At 38.5% G+C, this 21,389-nt stretch overlaps 1 protein-coding gene across 2 annotated transcripts in view; it reads right to left on the bottom strand.

The window, feature by feature from the left end:
- The window catches only part of PJA2 (praja ring finger ubiquitin ligase 2), an 84,497-nt gene that overhangs the window by 30,803 nt on the left and 32,305 nt on the right, over window positions 1-21,389 (bottom strand). The window contains exons 1-4 of one of the 2 annotated variants that reach the window (XM_019484296.2): window positions 13,246-13,335; window positions 11,777-11,929; window positions 9,219-10,287; window positions 1,579-1,764 (exon numbers count right to left, since the gene is read on the bottom strand). In XM_019484296.2, the coding sequence (XP_019339841.1) occupies window positions 1,579-1,764; window positions 9,219-10,287; window positions 11,777-11,783 (1,262 nt within the window). In that variant the 5' untranslated portion in view covers window positions 11,784-11,929; window positions 13,246-13,335. Of the gene's footprint in view, window positions 1-1,578; window positions 1,765-9,218; window positions 10,288-11,776; window positions 11,930-13,245; window positions 13,447-21,389 lie in introns of those variants that run through there. The other variant, XM_006270888.4, reaches the window with a different exon arrangement.

Below are 21,389 nucleotides of genomic sequence, written 5' to 3'. Positions count from 1 at the left end.
AGTACTGTTTTGTCTTGCCTGCCTCTGATGCCTCTTTTCTAGTTATGCTAAAGTTATGCTACCTGTAGTAGACAATGCTTATTAGCAGAACTACCCGAGTTGTACTGTCAACTGCCCATATACAGGCTTTCAAAATCAGTGCCTAAATACAGGCATAAATGACAAGTCTATGTTGTGCTTAGAGTATCAACAGCTTGGCAGGAAAAGAAAATGACCAACCAGAAATTCATTATTTCCTACATCTTTTAAAGGGAAGATATTTTTTTCTATATATGCTGTACTTCTGAAATAAATGTATTGTGTACTATTAACAGACCTTGGTGTTATGTGACAGATACCAAAAGCTTTTGCTTCCTTATAAAAATGAGAGGAGTTTACTCTTCATGACAACCTGATTTTTAAACAGAGCCATGGTTATTGTTCGATATAAAACTTTTCCTCCTCCATCCATGAAATACCTTAGTAAAGCTGACCTTAGCATTTTTTTTATGCTCCCTTAGGAAGATACCAAGGATCTTGAGAGGTCAAAGGCTTTAAGTTTTCATAACTTAAACTTTATTTTAGACCAAAATCTTCAAGGGTTTAAAGTGGTAATAAAAAACAACACACGTACAAAGGCCAAATACATACCAAGTAATGTTTCACATTTATTTCACTGGGCAAGTAATACATCTGATTTCTAAATCATATCACTATGGTTACAGTTGCAAAGATAGGAACAATCTTGTGCCTGGACTGAAATTTGTGTGATGTTTTAAGATGCAGTGTTTTCACAAATTTGTGAAAACACATTACATATTAAATAAGGGGGAAAAGCATAATGGAACAGGCTTGTGCTGGACAGCAGAGAGCACCTGAGAATAGGATAAACCTGGGAAGGAAGGCATGACTGCTGCTGTTTAATAAAAATGCCTCTAGATAAATTAAGAAACTGACTCACAGGGGCACTGTATCTAAATTCTCATAAAGACATCGTTTCTAAGCTTAGTATTGGGTACAGGTTAATGTGTTCATTGCTATGATTGCAGGAAAAATAGACAATGATAAATTCAGTGATCATTAAAAGAAGAGAAATGAGAGGGAGAGAGGAATTGTACAAAAGTGTGGAAATAGATTTGTACAAGACAGCTTCTAAAAGTTGTAGAAATATGGTAAAGAGAAGGAGAGACAACAATGAATATGGCCAAAAACTAGATAAAATCCTCTCGTGCTAAGTTAGGTGAACTTACCCATTCTACCAAATCATCTCTTTTTCTTGTCTTTTTTGGCTTATATGATTTTAGTAATTCTATAGTTGTACTAGAGTACTGATATCTACCATTAGAAGTCAACAGTCACCCAAAGGTCATTTGTATGACTCACCATGATTATTTCCTAGTCTAAATACAGACCAAAACTGCATTGTTTCTAATACATGGGAGACAATTGCTAGTAAATGCTGATCTCATTTGAAATAATATTACATCTCTACAAACACAGTCGGGCATACATCCTCTTAATAACAACTTTCTACTTGGAGAAAAAAAAAATTCATTGCTGAAGAAAAAAAAACTTTCTGAAATAATAAAAAAAACATACCCTCCTTGGAAACAGAATTCTGGGTTCTCTTCTTCTAAGCCACTACTGTTGCTCTGCACTTCAGGTTCATGTTCTTCTCTGCCTGGAAGAGTCTCCCAGCTCTCATCACTGGAGGACTGGTCTTTTTCTGTAGTAGCAAAGTAGGAGGGCAAAGAGGCAGACCATTCCCCATCACTGAATTCAGAGCTGCAATTAGGATAAGTTAATGTTACATTTAGAGTATCAACAGCTCAGCAGGAAAAGAAAATGACAAGAATTCATTATTTCCTATTTCTTTTAAAGGGAAGACATTTTTTTCTATATATGCTATACTTTTGAAATAAATTTACTGTGTAGTATTAACAGATCTTGCTGTTATGTGACAGACCCCAAAAGCTTTTGCTTTCTTATAAAAATAAGAGGAGTTACTTTTCATGATAACTTGATTTTTAAACAAAGCCACAGTTATTGTTTGATATGACTTTTCCTCCTTCACCTTATGTGAAGTCCATGAAATAGGAAGCTGACCCCTGCCATTTTTTTCTACTCCCTTAGGAAGATAACAAGGATCTTGAGAGAGGCCAAAGGCATAAATGAATGGTGAAGGCCTCATCTCTGAATATGTAAGGCTTTATAAACTTGGGCAAGGAACCTGTTGCCAGGGGAAGGGGAACACCCCACACTCCAAATCTGTTTGATATGCAATTTTGAGGTTCCCACTGAAAAGTAAAAGGTAAGAAAAATGATAGTATTGAAGATTAATTGGTGCATTGGTCCAAAAGACTGAATAGAAGGTCTGCTTAAGAACAAGGTGAAGAATTATGAAATTTAGCCTTCAATCATTAGACCAAACAGTAAGGTACAGGAAAATGTCTGGCTGGATGCCACTGTTATGACCTAAGCTTCAACATAAAAGGAGTATTAACTGATTATTTAGAACTAGGGTGCAGAACTTGTCAAGCAGCACTCTCTCTAACATATAGCTCTTAGATCTTTTGTTAACATGAAGAAAGAACATATCAAAGCAAAAATAATTGTGTATGTTACTCAGAGATACAGGGAACTGTAATGGACAGACAAACAAAAGAATCATTGGTTGGATGAATAGATAACATATATGACTAAGTTGTCCTGGGACAGCTAGAGTTCAAAAGTTTTAATTTGGTAGTCTTTATGTCAAATGTGATACCTTCCAACTCACAAGAGGAGAATTTTCTTTCCATCTCACAGTAAAAATACAAGCTGAAAAGATTTGCTGAAAAATGTTTAACCATATAAAAGCATCTTTGGAAGGCCACATTTCAAATGAAAGATGAAGGAAAAGTTGCATGAACAGTAAATGTATTTATTTCTCCCTTTGAAAAAGTATTTACACTTTTATTACTCTCTTGGATTATTCTGACACAATAACAGTAAATAAAATCTGTTCAATAGGAGTTTTCAGCCACATTAACTGCTATTTTGGATTAGTTCATAAATACCTTTGAGAGCCATCTGATCTACACAGGAGAAGATACTTGAAGGTAACAGGAGTTTTTGTGATGTGATATCCATAAGCATAGTTTCACTAGGAATGTGCTATGTACCTCAAGCATTGCAGCTCACAGACTTTTCTGCCTTATCTTTATTCACATAGTACACTTCATAACCACCTCCTCATGCGTAGTGCTAAACATGTAAAGAGGACTGCACACTTCTTGCTCCTCAGTTGCTTCAGGCAGGGGTGGGCAACATTTAGAAAATTTATATTTATCTGCCCCTGGCTGCCTGTCATGTGGCCCTCGATGTCTTGCCAAAACTCAGTAAGCGGCCCTCTGCCTGAAATAATTGCTCGCCCCTGCTTCAGAGGGATATGGAATATAAATAGAATACCCCTCAGAAGAAAAATTATTCTACCAGCAGATGGAGTTCTCTCTCCTTTGAGGACTTGTTCACATGTGCACTCTCACTGTGGGCGACTCCAAGCACACTGCCTAGGATTTAGAAACCCACTTCCTGGTAAGCAGCAGCCGCAGCATTAGCCTCAAAGACTTCCACAACAGTAAAGGTGTGTACAGTGATGCATGTGGCTGCCCTGCAGAAGATGCCCAATTCTGGTGGAATAAACTCTGACAACTAAAAGTGAGTCCATCCTAGTGCTCTCATAGCTCATTTGAACCCTTAATCTGATCAGATTCTCAGCTGAGGCCTGTGGGGAGGGGGAGAAAGCACCTTTGGTTATCTTGCTTAAAAAGGCAAACAGCTGAAGAGGCTTTCTGAAAGGCTTAGTCCTATACTAGCACAGGGACAAGGCTCTCCATGTCAAGTGCTTATAGTGCCTCAAACTCTAGAGGAGGAAGGCTCTAGGAAAATACATCAGCAGCTTGATTTGTTGGCCCAGATAAAACTTAATGGCAAACTTAGGTAAGGAATTTTGGACAAATCACAGCTCCGTGACAATTAATGTTGCCACCTCTATCCTGCCACCAAACTTCAGGAGCCATGGGGAGCCTCATGGGTTGGATGACATGATCTCATGAGCCAGATCACACCACACCAACATGTGGGGTCAATCTGCAGCCAGATCCAGCACGCAAGTCTGAAACAGTGTGCTGGATTGCACCAGTGGACCTTCTTCACATGCCACCCCACGCTAGATAATGCTTGCATACAAGCCCCATGACACTTACCTGGCCCATGGGGCTGGACAGGTTCAACACCACTGACATAAAGGACAGTTATTGATTTCCCACTCATGGATCAAGGCTGCATGCATGCCAAGTCTGTCCATTGATGTTCTGGAGCCCTGGAAGATGCACCATTAAAAAAGGTGCATCTTAGGGCTGACAACTTTTCCTCACACGTCCCTTTTCGGCTGATATCAAACTGACTATACTGCCCATCATAGCTTGCATGCAAGGTAAGAATACTGGTCATGCTCTCCATACTGCTCCCAAATCCAGAGCATTCAGATTAAAACTTTGCCGCTGACAGGCAAAAGAACTCTTTTCCTTGAAGGCAACTGACATTCTCCACCCTTGCCACAGTGGTTACTAACTACTTAGAGGGGAGGAATAGGGCTTCCTTGCATACATTGGATAGGGCAGATCTGATCAGCAGATAATTTACCTTCATAGCCAGGGAATATCTTCCTAAAATATGTACTGACCATAACCATGACTGCATGTCTAGTATACAGGATCACAAAGATACAAGAGACCATGTGGCCTAGAATGGACACAGTAATCCTCACCAGTGTTGTTCGGTGAAGCTGCAATGTGGGGTAGGGTAAAGTCTGGAACAGGCCCAAGAGCAGATGAACTCTGGCCAGAAGGACGCTCAGGTTAGCTCCTATGAACTCCAGTCCCTGAACAGGCAATAGGGTTGGTTTCTATATGGTCTCTACGAGACTCAGTGCTTGAAGCAGACACCTAGACCTATTGTGTCGTAAACTGCTTAGACATGAGGCACATTGCAATTTATGGCACAATTAACATATAAGCTGTGCCATAAATGCAATGCCTGCCACGGGTCTAAAATGCAGTTGCTGAACAGTCCCAGACACTGGAGTCATAGGCATATGAGAATAAATGAAGTTTTCAGACCTCATGGTCTGTGAAAATATGAACCAAATAAACCTTAAAAGGCGGCCAATAAAAAGAACCTGTTTAAAGTCTTACGATTTTAAGTCATGATTTCTGTGGTCCACTGAATGTTTGGGGTTGTCAATATTGCAATCTCTTAACGGTTCTGAATACTTTTATTTTACACTGTTTAATTCAAATAAGTCAATATTAAATTAAGATGTGAGGTGTACAAAATTAAAATTACAGAATATTTATCCACATTTTAGGATGTCAGTCCCAGAGATATTTCAATTTTAAGACCGTAAGCTGAAATGCCTAGAGGCTAGTCATATGCATAAACTAAACCTAATTGTACCAACTACAGAGTTTGTCTTAAAGGGTTTTTGTGTTTGAAATACTGAGAGAGACTCCAGTAGCATTTAAATCTGGCTATATTTATTGTTTTGATTTGCGAAGAGAATGTAATGATTTATTTAAATTAGGCAGTAATTTTATCCATGCTTTAAATAAATTGAAGCTATTGTATGTTGCAATACTAGAAAGGAGACAAGAAATTTGCATGCAATCTACATCTTGAAGCATAAATATTTTCTCTATCTTACCAGTGTTCTGGTGTTTTATCATATGGAAAACATCATATTTTCTCTATCTTACCAATTCTGGTGTTTTATCATATGGAACAGGACTTGCTAAAATCTAAATTTGAACTGATAATATTTTGCATTTTACAGTCCTCTATAAAAATACCATCTATTAAGAATATACTATACTAAAACTCCAGCAATCCTCATCTCTAAACTCTTATCTCACTTTTCTATTCATCACTAGCTAACAGTAACAATTTGTGGAAAAAATGCACTTTTATTTATATAGAAGTTTTAATGCAACTACATCATTCCTAATAGTGACAGATGTACGTATACAAGTTGTCCCAAAGTTGTCTCTGAGTTTACACAGATATTTTCTGTTTGAACATTATTTTTAAAAGTTCACACTTTACAGGGCTGCCCATTTCAGATAGTCACAGTCAGACTTTTTGATACGCAAAGTATAAGAATAAAGGAAAAAGGCTAGTGCCCACACAGGATTCCTCTGTGGCTTCTTACATTATGCTATCATCGTAATAACCAAGCACCTCTTGAAGGGGAGAAAGCAAGACTGTAACGTCACTCATTTCTGCAAGCTAGCCACCTGAATTGGGCTTTTCAGGTGTGTTGGAAAGGTTCTGAATATGAAGTCAGAGGCTGTAGTATATGGTGCCTGTTATGATATCCATGCTCTCTTTAAAATAATCCTTTTATCATGTATGGGTATGAAATTTTAGAAACCCTGAAACATGCAAATTGTTCAAGATATTTTTCCTCTTAAAGAATTATCCAGGGTAGAGTCATATGCACTTTATTTATTTAGAAGGATAAATCTGTAGATAAGGCAAAACTTTTATATATAGTACATTTTCTACTACAGCATTTGTAGGTTTGCTTGTTTTTTTTTAAAATCTGTGTGTCCTATTTAGTGGTTTCTTTTATTTCCATCATCACAGTGCAGAGTACACACAAGCATATGGTTCATATTTTTCTTACCTGCCACTCTACAGCAAAGCAGTAGGCTGCATCATGGGAGCCAATGCTTAAATTGTAAAGTGTAGTTTCTCCTCATTTAACACCTGGTAGCAGCAGAGGAAAAAACCAAGGTTTTACAGCAATAAACCCCTAGAATACATACCTGTTAATGAGTATACCCTCATGTTCACAATCCTTTTCAGTCCATTCTTTTTTAATTTAAAGACTTCAACTTTTGAAGTTTCTTTTTTGTTTTTGAAGGTTGGTTATTTTTAATAACATGGTCAATTTTTCTTTTCTAGCTAGGACTTCTTGCAGTACTGGCCTTAATAGGTTATGCAGACAATTTTTCATACTCTAAACACCACTTAAGTGATGGAAATAAACCAGTTTAATAGGTCTCATGTAAGCATAAATAAAGTCCTTATCAGCCTGATTTTTCTATGAGTCTACCAAAAACTAAAGAGGAAAAACTTTGTTAGCAGATGCACAAGATGAGGAGATAGGTTACCGATTAGAAACCTATCCTGTTCTTACTGAAAAACTGACACCCCTAAATCAACCCTAGTGAGCTGCACCAGGCAGTAGCAGAGAAGGGAAATGATCAAGTTACTGTTTTGTTTCCTCTTGGGCAATAATTTCAAATAGTATCTGGAAAAGAGCTTCTAAAATACCTAGATTCAAGGTCATGGGAACAGAAATATTTATGCATTTTTACAGGACTTACCATAACATGGGCCTGACCATGGCTCTTAAGAGAATTCCTAAATATGGTAAAGACACAATAGTACACCACTGCATTGACCATGGATGTTTTGCAACTTAATTAAAAAGTGTTGGGAAAAAAAAGTTTCAGACCTAGCAAAAGGCCCAGGTTTAAAGCCCTTACTCACATCATTAAGTTCTTATCCAGACTCCAACTTATTTCAAATAGGATATCTCATCAATAAGTGCTCATTAAACTAAAAGGTGGTTCATTTAAACAATAATAAGTTCAGTTTGATGCTCAAGAGGCAATGAAGAAATGGTGGGAGGGTGAATTTTACCATGTGTGTTCCTTGTCCTCAGCCACTTAAGGCCCTAATCCAGCTCTCAAATTTGTGTTTATGATTATACAGGAACATTTTCTATTCTGTAGCACACTTTTCAGTAAGAATCCTATAACTGCTTGTAAAGACAAGAGGGAATTGTTTCTTTCTGTGAAAAAGTAGTTAAGGGCCAAAAGATGAATGCATGTTATTCCTAACAGACGTATGCAATTTTTTATAGAAAATACTACAGCCTGCTCAAGAACAGTTCTCTCGCAGTGAAAAACCCATTGCTCCCTAAACAACCCAGCTGAAGCAACTAGATAAAACCACCAAAGTGAAAGTGAATGAATTTACCCTCTTTTCACCACCCCTTCAAGTAAAATGATCTTGTTCATTATGAACTGTAGGCAGTTTGCCTCTAAAAAACACTTGGCCACCTATTTAAGTATAGCTTGCTTAATAATTGTTTTCCAACTATTTAAGTTGGTCTAATAAAAGATCTCAGATTCACCCAAAGAACCTTGTCTGTCTATATTCTGATGGGCACTTTAAGAAGCTTGGCTTGGATCCCTTGGAAAGGGAAGAATTATGCACATGAGTATGGATGGCCTGGGAACCTTGCTATCTTAAAGTCACACTGATTAAGGCAAGTCCAATGTCCCACTATTGCAGGGTTTTTGTATTAGTATTTTTATAAACCAAACCCCCCACCCCCTGCCAAGCCAAAGGCTGAATAACTACTTTAAGACTGTTTTTAAGATCATACTTTCTTAAGCATTTAGAATAATTGTTTTTGATATAATACCCACTTTTTTTTTTTGCTTACCTAAGGTTAATTCTTCTATCTATATTAATTAAAATTCCAGTGAGGATTATAAAAACCTGTAAATTAAAATTGTGATTTCTATCTCTCATTGTGAATTTTTTTTTTTAAATGTATTTTATGGATTTAAAAACTTAACATTTTATTCATGATGCAAGGATATTACATAAGGCAGGTTTCCATCCTACACTACTCACTAGTTTGCTGCTGTCAGAGGATATACAAAGCAGACTGCATTGTGAAAAATGAAAAACAAAAGTTCCAGTTGCTAACAAGTTTCACTTTGCTGCTGGGCACGAACACGCCTTCTTGGAAGTCATAAAAGAAATAGTTAAACTTCTAAAAACAATACAGGCTGCTTACTACAGAAAGTTGCCAAAAAACCTCTTTAAATTCCATTCACCCAGTCCAATTTCCAGCATCTTTACAATTTCTGCACAGAAATCTGGGAGAAGAGAGTTGTTTAATACATAAGAAGGTTAAGGATAATTTAAATTTCTGGTAACTTGTTTTATATGATCATTCCTGCCTCCCCACAAACTTTTTTTATTTTTAGATATTGCATCTTCATGTTAGTTGCTAAAGTTATTCAGGTCAGTACATTATTTTACAAAGTAAGATGTGACATTAACACTCAAGCATGCATGCATGCATGCATACGTAGATAGTAAAACCTTACCTGTCTTCATCTTTGTTGGACCCAGATAAATGTCTGTTGCAATCTTCAAACTCATCCCAGAAAGTGCTATCATCTAATATATTTTTTCTTTCTTGAACAGTTACATTTTTTATTAGATCACTTTTTGTTTTCTTCTGAGCACCTTCATAGTCCTTTGGGTCAAAGAATATACTGGAATTCATTTTTTCTTTGCCATTTCGGAAGGCACAATCTCCACTGCCTTGCTGGACTTCAACAATCTCACTCCGCCTTCTAGTACTACTTTTCTCCTCATCATCACTTGTAACTAGCAGCTTCTTTCTATCCAACTGGTTAGTAGCATTCTGTTTTCTAACTTTAGGCCTCACAACCAGCTCAGGTGAATTTCCTCGTTCAGTCTTGCCATCATTGGCATTTGATTCATTACAAGTTCCTACAGGGGTTCTGATTACAACATCTGCTACATTTTTTCTTTGTTGTGTTTCAAAACTAGCATTACTTAAGTTATTTTTTAGGGCAGCTTCATCTGCAGATGATTTTTCAAGTGTCCTATTGTTTTGATGGGCAAGGTCTGAATCTATGCTAGAACACCTCATAAAAGGCACTGATTCTAGTTCTACCAAACCTTCTCTAGATGCATTCTGGTTAAAAGTAGACAATCGTGACTGCAGACCATCCAAGGACTCTACCCCTTTCTCTAACTCAGAAATCATGTTATCAAGACTTTCTTGAAGTGTTTCCGCTTCCTCTTTTGTCAAAGAAACACCAACTTGATCATCATCATCTTCTCCATCACTGCTGTCTGGCTCATAAGAGTCAATATTTACAAAAGCAATTCCATTCTGACCATTCAGATCATTACTCTCTCCAGAAACAGAATCTGAACAATCCTCAGGCTTTTCATCAGGATTTACACTGCTTCCTGAGGTTTGGTCTTCTTCCACATTGTATCGAAATGGAGAAAATGGCAAGTCATTTGTTGCAATAGTTTGGCTCAATATAGTTCGACAAACAGGAACTTCAGATCCAGCACTTTCTATCAAAGGTTCATCTGATAAAGCAGAACAAACTGGAACCAACGGACTGGAACCTTCATAAAAAAATTGCGAAAAAAGAATATATTGAAGTGATTGAATCTGCATTTACATATTCTTTTTAACAATGCTCATGAACAAGCTGGCAATTAACTGGAGTAACAGTGCAACTAGATGATCAGACAGTTATCACAGGCATTCATTATCAGCTAATACATTAATAGTTCCACCTTTTAAAACTGAGCCCAAAGATGGCAATGAGATTTTTTTCCCCCAATAAATATTATATTAGACTACCCATATACTGGATAAATAGCACTTATTACCATGGTTTAGAAAAGACTACATATGGCATTTTATAACAGAATAGCTTGTACCTGCAATATACAATGTAACTCTTGACTTAAAGGAAAAATTAATAAGGAAAACAAATGCAGAAGCTCCACTTGGCAACAGTAAGTCCAACCCAATTAGGTTTGATGGACTCTTCTGAAAGTAACATGACAATGAATAAAGACAATTTTCAGACTCTGAAAACTGGCTAGAGAATTTTTAAATAAAGAAAATTATTATATAGGATTAGCTTTGAAGTTAAAGCTGGCTATAAAACTTCAAAAGCACGCACATTTCTGTATGACCTTGATAAATGCACATGCAAACTGGAGTTTGAACATGCAGTCCTCAACTTGCACAGACAGCCTTTGATTCATGCGCTTAAATTTAACTGCTGTTAAAGGCACAGAAAGCTTTATGTATATGAGATACAATGGTTTCAGATAGAAAATAATAAGATAAGCATGGTTGAACAGAAATGTAGCAGAGAATATATGTGCTTAAAGAAGAGCTAAAAGTGAGAAGTCCTGCACAACAGGGACAGATGCAGGGGGAAAGAGAAATTTGGCTAAATGAGTGTTAATGTTAAAAAGCAAAGAATTCAAATATATTTGTAGTGAGGAAACTGCTTAAGAAACATCTGACTTGCACAGAGGCAAATTTTGAACCTGTATTTCCTTGTACTAGAAGTGGCCACTACCTATGATGGTTCTCAATCTTTTTAGATCCAAAGCACCCCTCCATAACTTCTCTGAATCTAGCATCACTGCAATGTAGAATCACTGCTGAACTGCCCCAGCTTACCTCAGTGGTTCTCAGCTAGGGCCCTGCTGCCACCACTGTCAAATGAAAACTTCCCCATGTACCTCATGTGGAACCAGATCAAAGAGCAACTGCAGCAGGAGTCCAGCTAGACTCTGCACAACATGAGTAGGACAGTTTTACTTGGCCGCAGAACCCCTAAAAAAGGGTCTCATGGCATATTGGGGTGCCAAAGCAACCCAGCTAAGACACCACGTGGCAGCTCAATATTTGGATTTAAAATGAACTTATTAGGCTTATCTGAACAGTTACTGCATGCCAGAAATGAGTTAAGTGATAGCACTCATTTCTAAAACAGAACGCTGCAGACTGATATTTCCCATATGAGGATTATGTATGCAACCACTGGAGTACTAGGCATTCACTGTAATGTTAGAGGAGGCTCTTTACCTAACATTAAACTGAAGTCCTTTCAGTCCATGTTGTGGCTGTTCAGACAGACAAGGATACCACGGAAGTAGCAGGGAATGCCTTCCAATGTTTTGGTCAGGTTTTTCTCAATATAAAATGGGAATTAATTTACAAATATGCAAGCTAGGACATCTGGGAAAAAATATACCAAAAACACAAATATTTGATGAATGAGAGAAAACTGGAAAATAGTCATGGCAAAAAAGGTAGAGATAATACGACACAACATTATTAGATACAAGTTGGCAAGGAAACAGTATTAAGAAGAAAAAATATTCAAAAGATTTCATGGCTGTATAAGCAGAGGAATAAGCATGGACGAAGATGGTATATATTCCCTAATTATATATTTCTTGTAAAAACCTGAACAGGGAAATACCTAGATTTGTACTATAAAAAAAAACAGTGACAAAACTAGAGGTATTTGAGGGGATAAACTGAAAAAAACCAAAGATAGTCAGGGTCTAGCCCTCACTTGAGGCATACACGAGCTAACAATGCAAATGAGGTAAATATTTGAACATAACTGAGCAGTAACTTTTGCAAGATATAAACAAAGAGAACTAATGGAATAGCTCAGCATAATAAAAACCTTCAAGAATAACAGAAGGAAATTTAGTGTCAACTGACAGCTAGGGAGAACATAAAGAAAAGCTTCCAAAAATGAAAACTTTTAGCTGGTCAAATAATTTTCCAAGGGAAGAAACAGAACATACTAGATGGAATTTAAAAAACTAGACTGTTAAGAAAATCCCACTAGCAGATGCATAACAGGTACCAATCTTGCACTTGCAAGGAAATAAACTATATGTATTATCTAATAAGTCATTATGAATTTCTACATGGAGTTATTTTAACTGCACTCTAACTTTGTAAACAACTAATGAAATTGAAAAAAAAACCCTAGGAAAACTGAATAATCATGATGCTATGGAATTAAGTTCCATCTGTATTTCAGTTTTATTTAGTCTTTAAATATTTCACATGTGGTTAAATTAATCCCAGATATAGCTCCACCGAGGTAGATGGAGTTGCACCACAGAAAAATGTGTTGCTCAGTGGTATGTAAAATATTTTGTCATCTGGTTGCATTATGAGAAAACAGAAACACAAGGTATTTTCTTTCCAAGTGGAAATTATGCAAGAGTTTGCAGCTGGTAAGCCATGACAAGATATTTATCATAATATATTTACGATTCAAATTATAATATTTAGCTAGATTTTATAAAACTAATTCAGTGTAGTCCAACTTTATTGTATGATGTGAATTTAAACATTTTAAAAGACAAACTAGTTTTAATTAAACTGTTTGAATTAAATATAGTTGAGTTTCTTGCTGTGAAAGACGGGAAATATGGTGTGTTCATATAATTTAACATATTTTGTATATTCCCACCTCCCTCTTCTCCCACAGAAAGCGTCTCAGTTACGAATTACATGGCACGCACATAAAGACTCCTCTCTCGGAACATCATCTAATTCTAACCCTTCACATTCTTCACTGTGCTGGTTCACATTTCTGTCTTGATTGGTCAAAGATGGTCTAAAACTGACATAAGCATGTCTTCTTCCATATCTTCTGCCTGTAATAGTCTGATATCCTCCTGCTGGTTTGGGCCACGCAGGTTTACAAGCCTCTTGACCCATTGCTGTAAGAGGAAAAACAAAAACAAAACAGAAACAATTAGATTAAAGAGAAGTGAAGGGAAAACAAATCCTTGCGAGTTTCTATTTTTATCACCATTTTTATAAGCCAGAACTGTTTTTTTCATAGAACTGGTTTCCCCTAAATTTCCCATTTTTCCTCATTAAGGACTCATCTTCCATAGATAAAGAACCTAGGCCTGCAAAGAATTAGCTCTACTGAAAACAGGAATTTGACACACAAATTTGCTGTATTCCTGATCCCTATCATTCCTCATATCTTTCATGTCTCTGAATGACGAGGCCATGAATCATTATTGTAAGCCTCTAAAAGTCAGACTTCAGTTATTTGACAAAATTGTCCAAAGCACTATTAAGTTAATCCCCATTTTTTCACAACAGTCTAAGCATATTAGACTCTTTCAGATCTGCATATTTTCATGTACTACACTCCAAGTTCAAAAGTTACACTGGCCCACCAGCCGCAAGGAAAGAAAAGATGCTGCCAATAAACATAATGACAATTTTGTCTTAAATACACACTATGAAAAAGAATGCAAGGACACCTGCACTTTGAATGTGGCATTCCTTAAATAGTACTGAATTAAAAAAAAAGCTACTTCACAGAAATACTTTAAAAAAGAAAGCGATTTTTATCTGAACCGATAAGACAAAACACAGCAGAAAGTTACAAAACCCTGCATACTCCACTCTACCAGGTCAGAAGACTGGCATTTATCCATAAATTTCTATAAACATATTCCCTGATTTCTACAATTTGTAGTCTCCCAATCCCCATAACTTTATGTGCAGAATTAAAATATAGAGCAAGGAGAACGTTTAATTCTTCTTCCTTGAAAGCCATGCATTGATGCTAACAGGTCTGATATCTGGCACAAACTTCTGTTTGTGATTGATCTCATTAACGGTGGTATTCACCCTTTCCATCCCACAGGATGGAGGAGTGATATGGGGTCAGTCTGCCAGCCTGATCCGCTGTGGGGTTGGCACATACTGGACCCTGCTAAGCATGACCCTGTGTGGAAGCCCAATCATGAACTAGAATTGGCTCTGATGCAAGCCCGCACGCTGGCTCAATCTGGCACATGGGGCCATGTTATCTGGACTACGGGACACCCCGTGAGTCCAGAGATTTGGTGGCAGCATTAATTACCACAGCTCTGGGAGCAATTAATCCCAATACTGCTCCCCTGCCACCAAATTTTTGGACCCATGTTGAGCCCCACAGGTCAGATGGCTCTGAGAGCAGGAGGTTGAGCACCACTGCTATACAAGTTAAACCTAAGAGCAATATCACAGGAGTTAACTGGCCCTAGGTTCATCTTTCTCCTGGATGGAAAAAAGAGCATTAGTCAAACCACATCTCCTAGAACAAACATTCCAGGTCATAAGGGATAGTGATGGATTCTTTACATTAGGTAACTTCATTAAGTGTAGCCATGCAAGATAATAACCCATGTGGGATCTTAACACTCTAATAAAACTTATACTAAATGAATCGTTCTGCTTTTACTAAGAGGGTAGAGTAAAAGGTTTAAGACAACCTGAAATAGTACGTAAAAGATCCTGATCTATTATATAGCAGGATTTCTAGTGCAAAATGAATTTCAGTTTCGAACAACCTAATAGAAAAGTGCTCTCATGTCCAATACCAAGGACATATATTAATACAATTAAAATTCACTTCAATTGTTACACTGCTTTTCAGCACTCCAATTACATAATATTTTATTCTTCAACTCGGAAGATCACTTTTTACACTCCTTGGATACAATTAATTATTTTTTTGCTCTTGAAAGCCACCGAAAAGGTGGATGGAGAATTAAGTTTGTGTCTTGGAGCCCATGCTTTTCTTTAAGTAAAAGTTCTATTTTTCTTGGTTATTCCAGGAATTCTTTCGTCAAAAATCATTCAGGTTTCAGTAAAGTCAAGCAGGATCAAGTTGTTGGTTTATACTGATGGCAGGGTGTTTCTTTACGTGCACTTGTGCATTTTATCTATGTAATGTCAATACCTACATTACATCAACTGCCAGGAATGGTGCAGCTGCACAGGTGGCTTTTACATTCTGGCATGAAAACCTGAAGCACTACTCAAATGCATGCTAAATTTGCTGGTGATGACATACCTACAGAAGGCTATTTTCTGTGTTAAGCTGGATGCTGCTAAAGGCTGTTCTTGGAATCATAAAAACGGTTCCCCTGACCCTAGAGCAGGGGGCACTCCAGAACTGTGGTTATATGAAAGCATAATTTGGCTGTAGAAGTCAGCTATTTTACTCAAAGTTCTGTGGAATCAGGTGCTTATTTTCAGTACCAAAAGCCAATCTATAGAATTTCTTGTCTGGTGGATATTAAGAAAGATGTGTGTAAGCCACACATTAATGGACTGTTTTTCACATAAGTTTTAAGAACCGCATTATAGGCTGCTGGCAGATATTATAATTAAGACAAGATTGACCTGTTAACCGTGCCATAAATAGTAATGTTGCCACATGTTCAAGGACTTAATGGTGGAACAAAAGGGGAAACAAGCCACAAAAATATTCCACAAAAAACTTGTAACATTTTTGTGGCTCATTTACATTGTGCCTTAAATTAAGTATGTGACAGAAAACAGAGCTGGCTTAATAGGTAATAATTCCTGTCTATATATCACGTCCACTACCATATTGTTTAAACAATATCTTTCATAGCTGTTCTGCTAATCAAATTAAAAGTTTCTCTGTGCTAAATTGTGCCAAACAATTTATATTACTAGAGGATGAGAGTACTTCCACTTTTAACTGAACTGATGGCACAAGGGGAAAAAATTCTATCCAAATATAAAATATATCTAAAAAACTAAGAGCCAGATACACAAAATAACCTATGTAGGATGTTTGGACCTAAACATTCACTTACATTTTGGTCAGAGCTCTCCACAAGCCAAAAGTTCTGCTTCTGTACAGAAAGATCCTTGGTCTCAACCAGGCTGAACAGACTGGACTTAGGGGTGAACAAAATTCCAACCAGGATCATCAAATCAGGAGTCGCTTTGACTCCCTCCCTGACAGGGTCTAACCTTGTCAGCACACTTAACTTTTACATGGAACATCACTGGATATACAGTCATTGAACAGGTACCAGACCCCAGGACTTCTACCTGAGTCAGTGTCCTTCTGATCACTGGACTGTGGCTAATTGCTTCCTCCTTCTGGCCCAATGAATCTTAAAATGCTTTCTGCAAAGTGATACCATTTCAAACAGCCCATTCTGCTGAACAGGCTATAATGCCATAACTTTGTATGTTTGAACAATTGAGTTTTGCTCAACCAAAAGGATTCAGAACCAATTTGGTTAATTTGACCTGGAATACGAAAACATTTCCAAAAAAAAGGAGATGAGAGATAACAGACCTGATTATCCCCCTATCAGCCCTATTGTTGCTCTGCAAGTTTGTGTACACAGCCAAGTCCTTACCCTTCTCTAAAAGTCTAAAGTTTCAAGAAGTTAAACAAATAAAGGCTATCAAACAACAAGAATGCACTTTCTGTAGATTAAATTGAGGCTTCCTGACTAGTGATTTAAAAAATGGATTTCAATCATGATTTAAACCGATTTGATTTAAAATCAAATGCACCCAGAACCATGCTCTCACATCAATTAACTCGCCTGTGTACTAGAAGAAAAAAAAAGAAGAAAAGTTGGGTGTGAGAGAGTATACAGTGCACACTTCTGATGTGATCCAAGTAGTTGATCTAAGAAGAGAGTATCAGATTTACCCAAAGAACCTTGTCTGTCTGTCTTTAGCCCAAGATGGCTACAACACATACCCTTGAACCAATGGAAGACACTAATTGTAACCTAGATGCAGTTTTTCAATGGGAACACTGATTGCAGAAGCCTCTTTTACAGGTGCCAAGTTTTTTTCTTTTGTTATCCTTAGGCAAGCTCTTGAGGGACAGTGAAGCAGGATCATCCTACTTTAAAGTCTGGAAACTGCCTAGTACATACAAGTAACTGTAAAAATAATAACATTGGAAAATATGGATTTGGGAGTAGTGACATTAAGAAGGCTGGCTAATCTTGCTCCAGGAAACAAGTATGTAACAGATGATATCCTGATCACTGAATCCATCAACAAGTCCTGGTAACTCACTGGACCTGCCAAGATCTATTCATTTCTCTCAGTAAATACTGGCTATATTGAGTCAATGTTAAGCAGGCTGTACTACCTTTTTAGTTTACAGAGCTTAATTAGATGCCAGAGCAGTGAGAAGCTATCCCATTTACTCATTTGCTAATGCAATTCTTTTTACACTGTAGAGCCTGGTCTGAAAGTGCTCAGCAGATTCCCACCCTGGCCCGGCAAAACAGTAGAGGGACAATTAAAAAAAAAAAATGCAAAAGCTTGCATTAAGATAGCTCTCTGAGAGACAAGTTTTCAAGGATAGAAAGCATTTCACACTGTAACAGTTATAGTCAGATTGTCAAAAGGGATTAGGACATTTGCCCCAATTATGGTAAATCTTGAAAACCTATCCTTCTGGTCCTAGCACTTTCTCCAATCCAGGGTTTTGTTTTAATACATCAACCAATGGTGCTTACATGACTTTTACTGCAAGGCTTTTGCCTACCTTTTCTCTTATCTTAATATCACCATGTTAAGTCTAACCCACTTATTCCCTAGCTAGCATGTTTCTAAACAGGGGTGTAAATACGGTTTAAAAAAATATTTGTTTAACCTCCTCTAATTATATCAGTTAAATGATTAACTGATAACACAGCAGCTCAGACAACCGCTGCTGGGATCCACTCCTGCCTCCCCAAGCCCTCTGACTAGGCGGCAGGTAGGGAAGAGGCAAGCTCAGCCAGACAACACAGCCCACCTGAAGCCCTCTGTTGGCAGGGCAGAGCAGCTGATTACATAACTGATGAGTCATTAGGCTGCTCCTGTTTTCCTCTTAGGCTATGAGTGCTAGTCCCCCTCACCCCTCCCTTCCTTTTGCCTGCCCTGCATCCTGCTGAGGCACCATGTGACTTCCCTTCTTCCCCTTCCTTGCCAGACTGCGCCCACCCCAGGCTAAAGGATAATAGATAAGTGCAGCAATAACTGGTTAGCTTATCAGTTAAACAATTAATCATTTAACCTTTCACATCCTTATTTCTAAACAAGTCCTCTCCTTCCTTTTGTTTGTACACTTCAAAGTGTTAGTAGGTACTTGACCCATTCCTTTCTATACTCACAAACTAGAGGATTTTATTTATTTTTTTATTTATATATATATTCCCATGAAAGGCCCCACACCCCACCTTCCCCCAACCATTCCTTGTCTAGCCCCACTCCAACCCCACTCCTCCCCTCCCCCACACTGTTTCAGGTCCAACCCCATCCCCCTTTCCCCCCTGCCAGTTGGGGTCTGACCCCACTCCTCACCCCTTCCACTTTCGGTCTGACCCTGTTCCCCCTGCTCCTCTGCTGCTTTGGGTCCACCCAGCCTGCCTCCCCACTCTCCAATCCCCTCCCTCCCCACTACCTCTGCCCCCATCAGCTGTTCTGGGGGGACAACAGGGGGGCGCTGCCACTGTGATCCCCCTTTCACCCTCAGGCACAGAAGTAGGGGTGGGGGCAGCCCTGCTGCTCAGATGGCTGGGGCATGTTCCCCGCTGCCAAACTTCCCTGGCAGCGGCACAAACTTGGGCCCATGCAGGCCACCCAGCCGGGTGCATGTGCAGTTGGCCAGAAACATTATAGACAGACAGACGGACTAAGCCTTTTATTATATTAAAATAAACACGAAGTGAACACATACATAGTATTTACAGATAAACACACCTTGCTTTCTGGCTGTCCTCCCATCTGTCTTTATTTTCTAATACTGATGAAAATCCTAGATTGGGGGTCTGAAACAGGAGTCCTGAAAAACTAGCATACTTTTTGCATCAGCCACTTATTCCTTTCAGTTCAGAGTGCTATAAATCTTACTGCAATGATTACGTAGGGATGCAATTTGTAACACAAGGGGGGAAAAAATTGTCAATTCACTATATTCAATCAATTTAAATAAGAATTTATAGTTCAGCTTCCTTTCTTCTTCTGCAACTCTCTCAAGAGCAAAGACACTAATTGTAATAAATTTGTTGCTTTTTAAGGCTAAAGGAACTATTAAATCATGTACTGATATCCTGTATATCATAAGCAATTATATTTCACTCAGTTGCCTCTGTACTGAGCCTACATTTAAGTATGACTAAAGCATAAATGCTAGAGTTCATCCTTCAGAAAGGCAACCAGTCTTGATCTGAAGACACAAGAAATGAAGAATCTGCTTCTTCTCTTCAGTTTGTTCCAGTGATTACTTATCTTTTCAGTTAAAAGTGTGCGTCTAGTTTTAAATGAGAATACCAAGATCCAATTTTCAGCTTCCATTCTTTTGTTCTTCTTACATATTTTTCTACTAAAGACCTAGGGCATTTGTACATATGCTTGTGTCACAGTTCCAGGCGCTTTTAAAAGAATCTGGCGCAGGCATTTGTATATGCAGCGAAATGCGCATCAGTGCTGAGAAAATGGCGGTGGCGCACTTTTGAACTAAAACACATTGAAGGTGCTTTAGTTTAAAAATATGCAGCGCTGGGCACATCAGCTCAAATGAGGAACAGACTTGATTAATCAAGTCTGCTCTGATGTGCTGGACCTCCAGCGCATCTTTGGGTGTTTATACCCTCACAGCTGTTTACTGGGGTAAAAGTCACCTTCATTTACCCGATTTACTATTTCCCAGCTTATACATATAAAAGAATCACATTTGCCTCTTGCCACAGTGGAACCCACATTCAATTGTTAGTCTTCTACAAACTTAAATCCTTTTCAGAGTCACTGCTTTCTTTACAACCTCATCTCATATTCTAAGTTGCCTCTATATGGCTTCCCTAGTCTCATGATTCTTTTCCATTGTTCGTGTCATTTGCAGTTTGTTAGCAGTAATTTTGCATTTTACTTATGGATCATGATGAAGCATTGAACAGTGTCATATCCAGGGATCCTGGTTTTCTCTGTTTAAAAATCCAAAATTTCTCTGTTTAAAAATCCAAAACACCCCCTTCCCAACTCCCAAAATCTGTGTTTTTCTGTGACTGTGTTCATCTGAGAGACAATGTTTTACTGATATATTAACACTTTTAAAACAATTTGGAAGCCTACCAGTCCCTCAATCATAATAATAAAATATATTTGAAATACCTATATATTTTGGTGTTTGATTTTGTTTTTTTATCATAGAAAAACAGCTCTTCCCTGCCCCCTTCGCTCACTAAGATGCGGATCCAGCTGCAGCTGTTCCCACAGCTGCTTTGTGGCACTGGGCAGCACTTATATGCCAGTGACCTGACCCTGCCCATGCTGTTGCTACCCACTCCCAATCCATAGCCCCCATACTTGCTCCCTCCAGGCAGCAGCTCTGACCCTGCACCAGGCCACAGATCCAACTGCAGAGGTCCCATCTGCTGCTTTGTGACTCTGAACAGTGCCAGCCCCTGCTGTTCTGCTCCCTGCACCTGTGCCCATGCCACAGTAGTCCCCATACCCTTCCAGGGAAACTCTGGACTGGGATTCAGGGACTGGACTGGGTCTGCCTGTGGCTGGGCAAGCTCCTTCCCGTTGAAGCCAGCCTCTCCCAGCAAAGGCTGCTTTGGCAAGGCCAGAGATGCTTCAGGCCTGGCTCTGGAGACTGTTTCTACCTAGTGCGCCTCCCCTCACCCCTCCACCACCATCTCTCTCTCTCTCTCAACAAACACCCCCTGCTGCCACCCATAGCCTATCATACACAAACATAAACCCTGCTGCCACCTCCACCCTCCTCCCCCAACCCATCACAATCCCCTTGAGTAGTTCCCAGGACCAGAAGCCCCCCAGGGCAGGCAAGGCTGACAAGGCCCTGGGTTGG

Source organism: Alligator mississippiensis, chromosome 3, assembly GCF_030867095.1.
Source record: "Alligator mississippiensis isolate rAllMis1 chromosome 3, rAllMis1, whole genome shotgun sequence".
Taxonomy (NCBI): domain Eukaryota; kingdom Metazoa; phylum Chordata; order Crocodylia; family Alligatoridae; genus Alligator; species Alligator mississippiensis.
The sequence above is the reverse complement of the archived record's forward strand: the minus strand, read 5'-3'. Positions and strand labels throughout refer to the sequence as shown.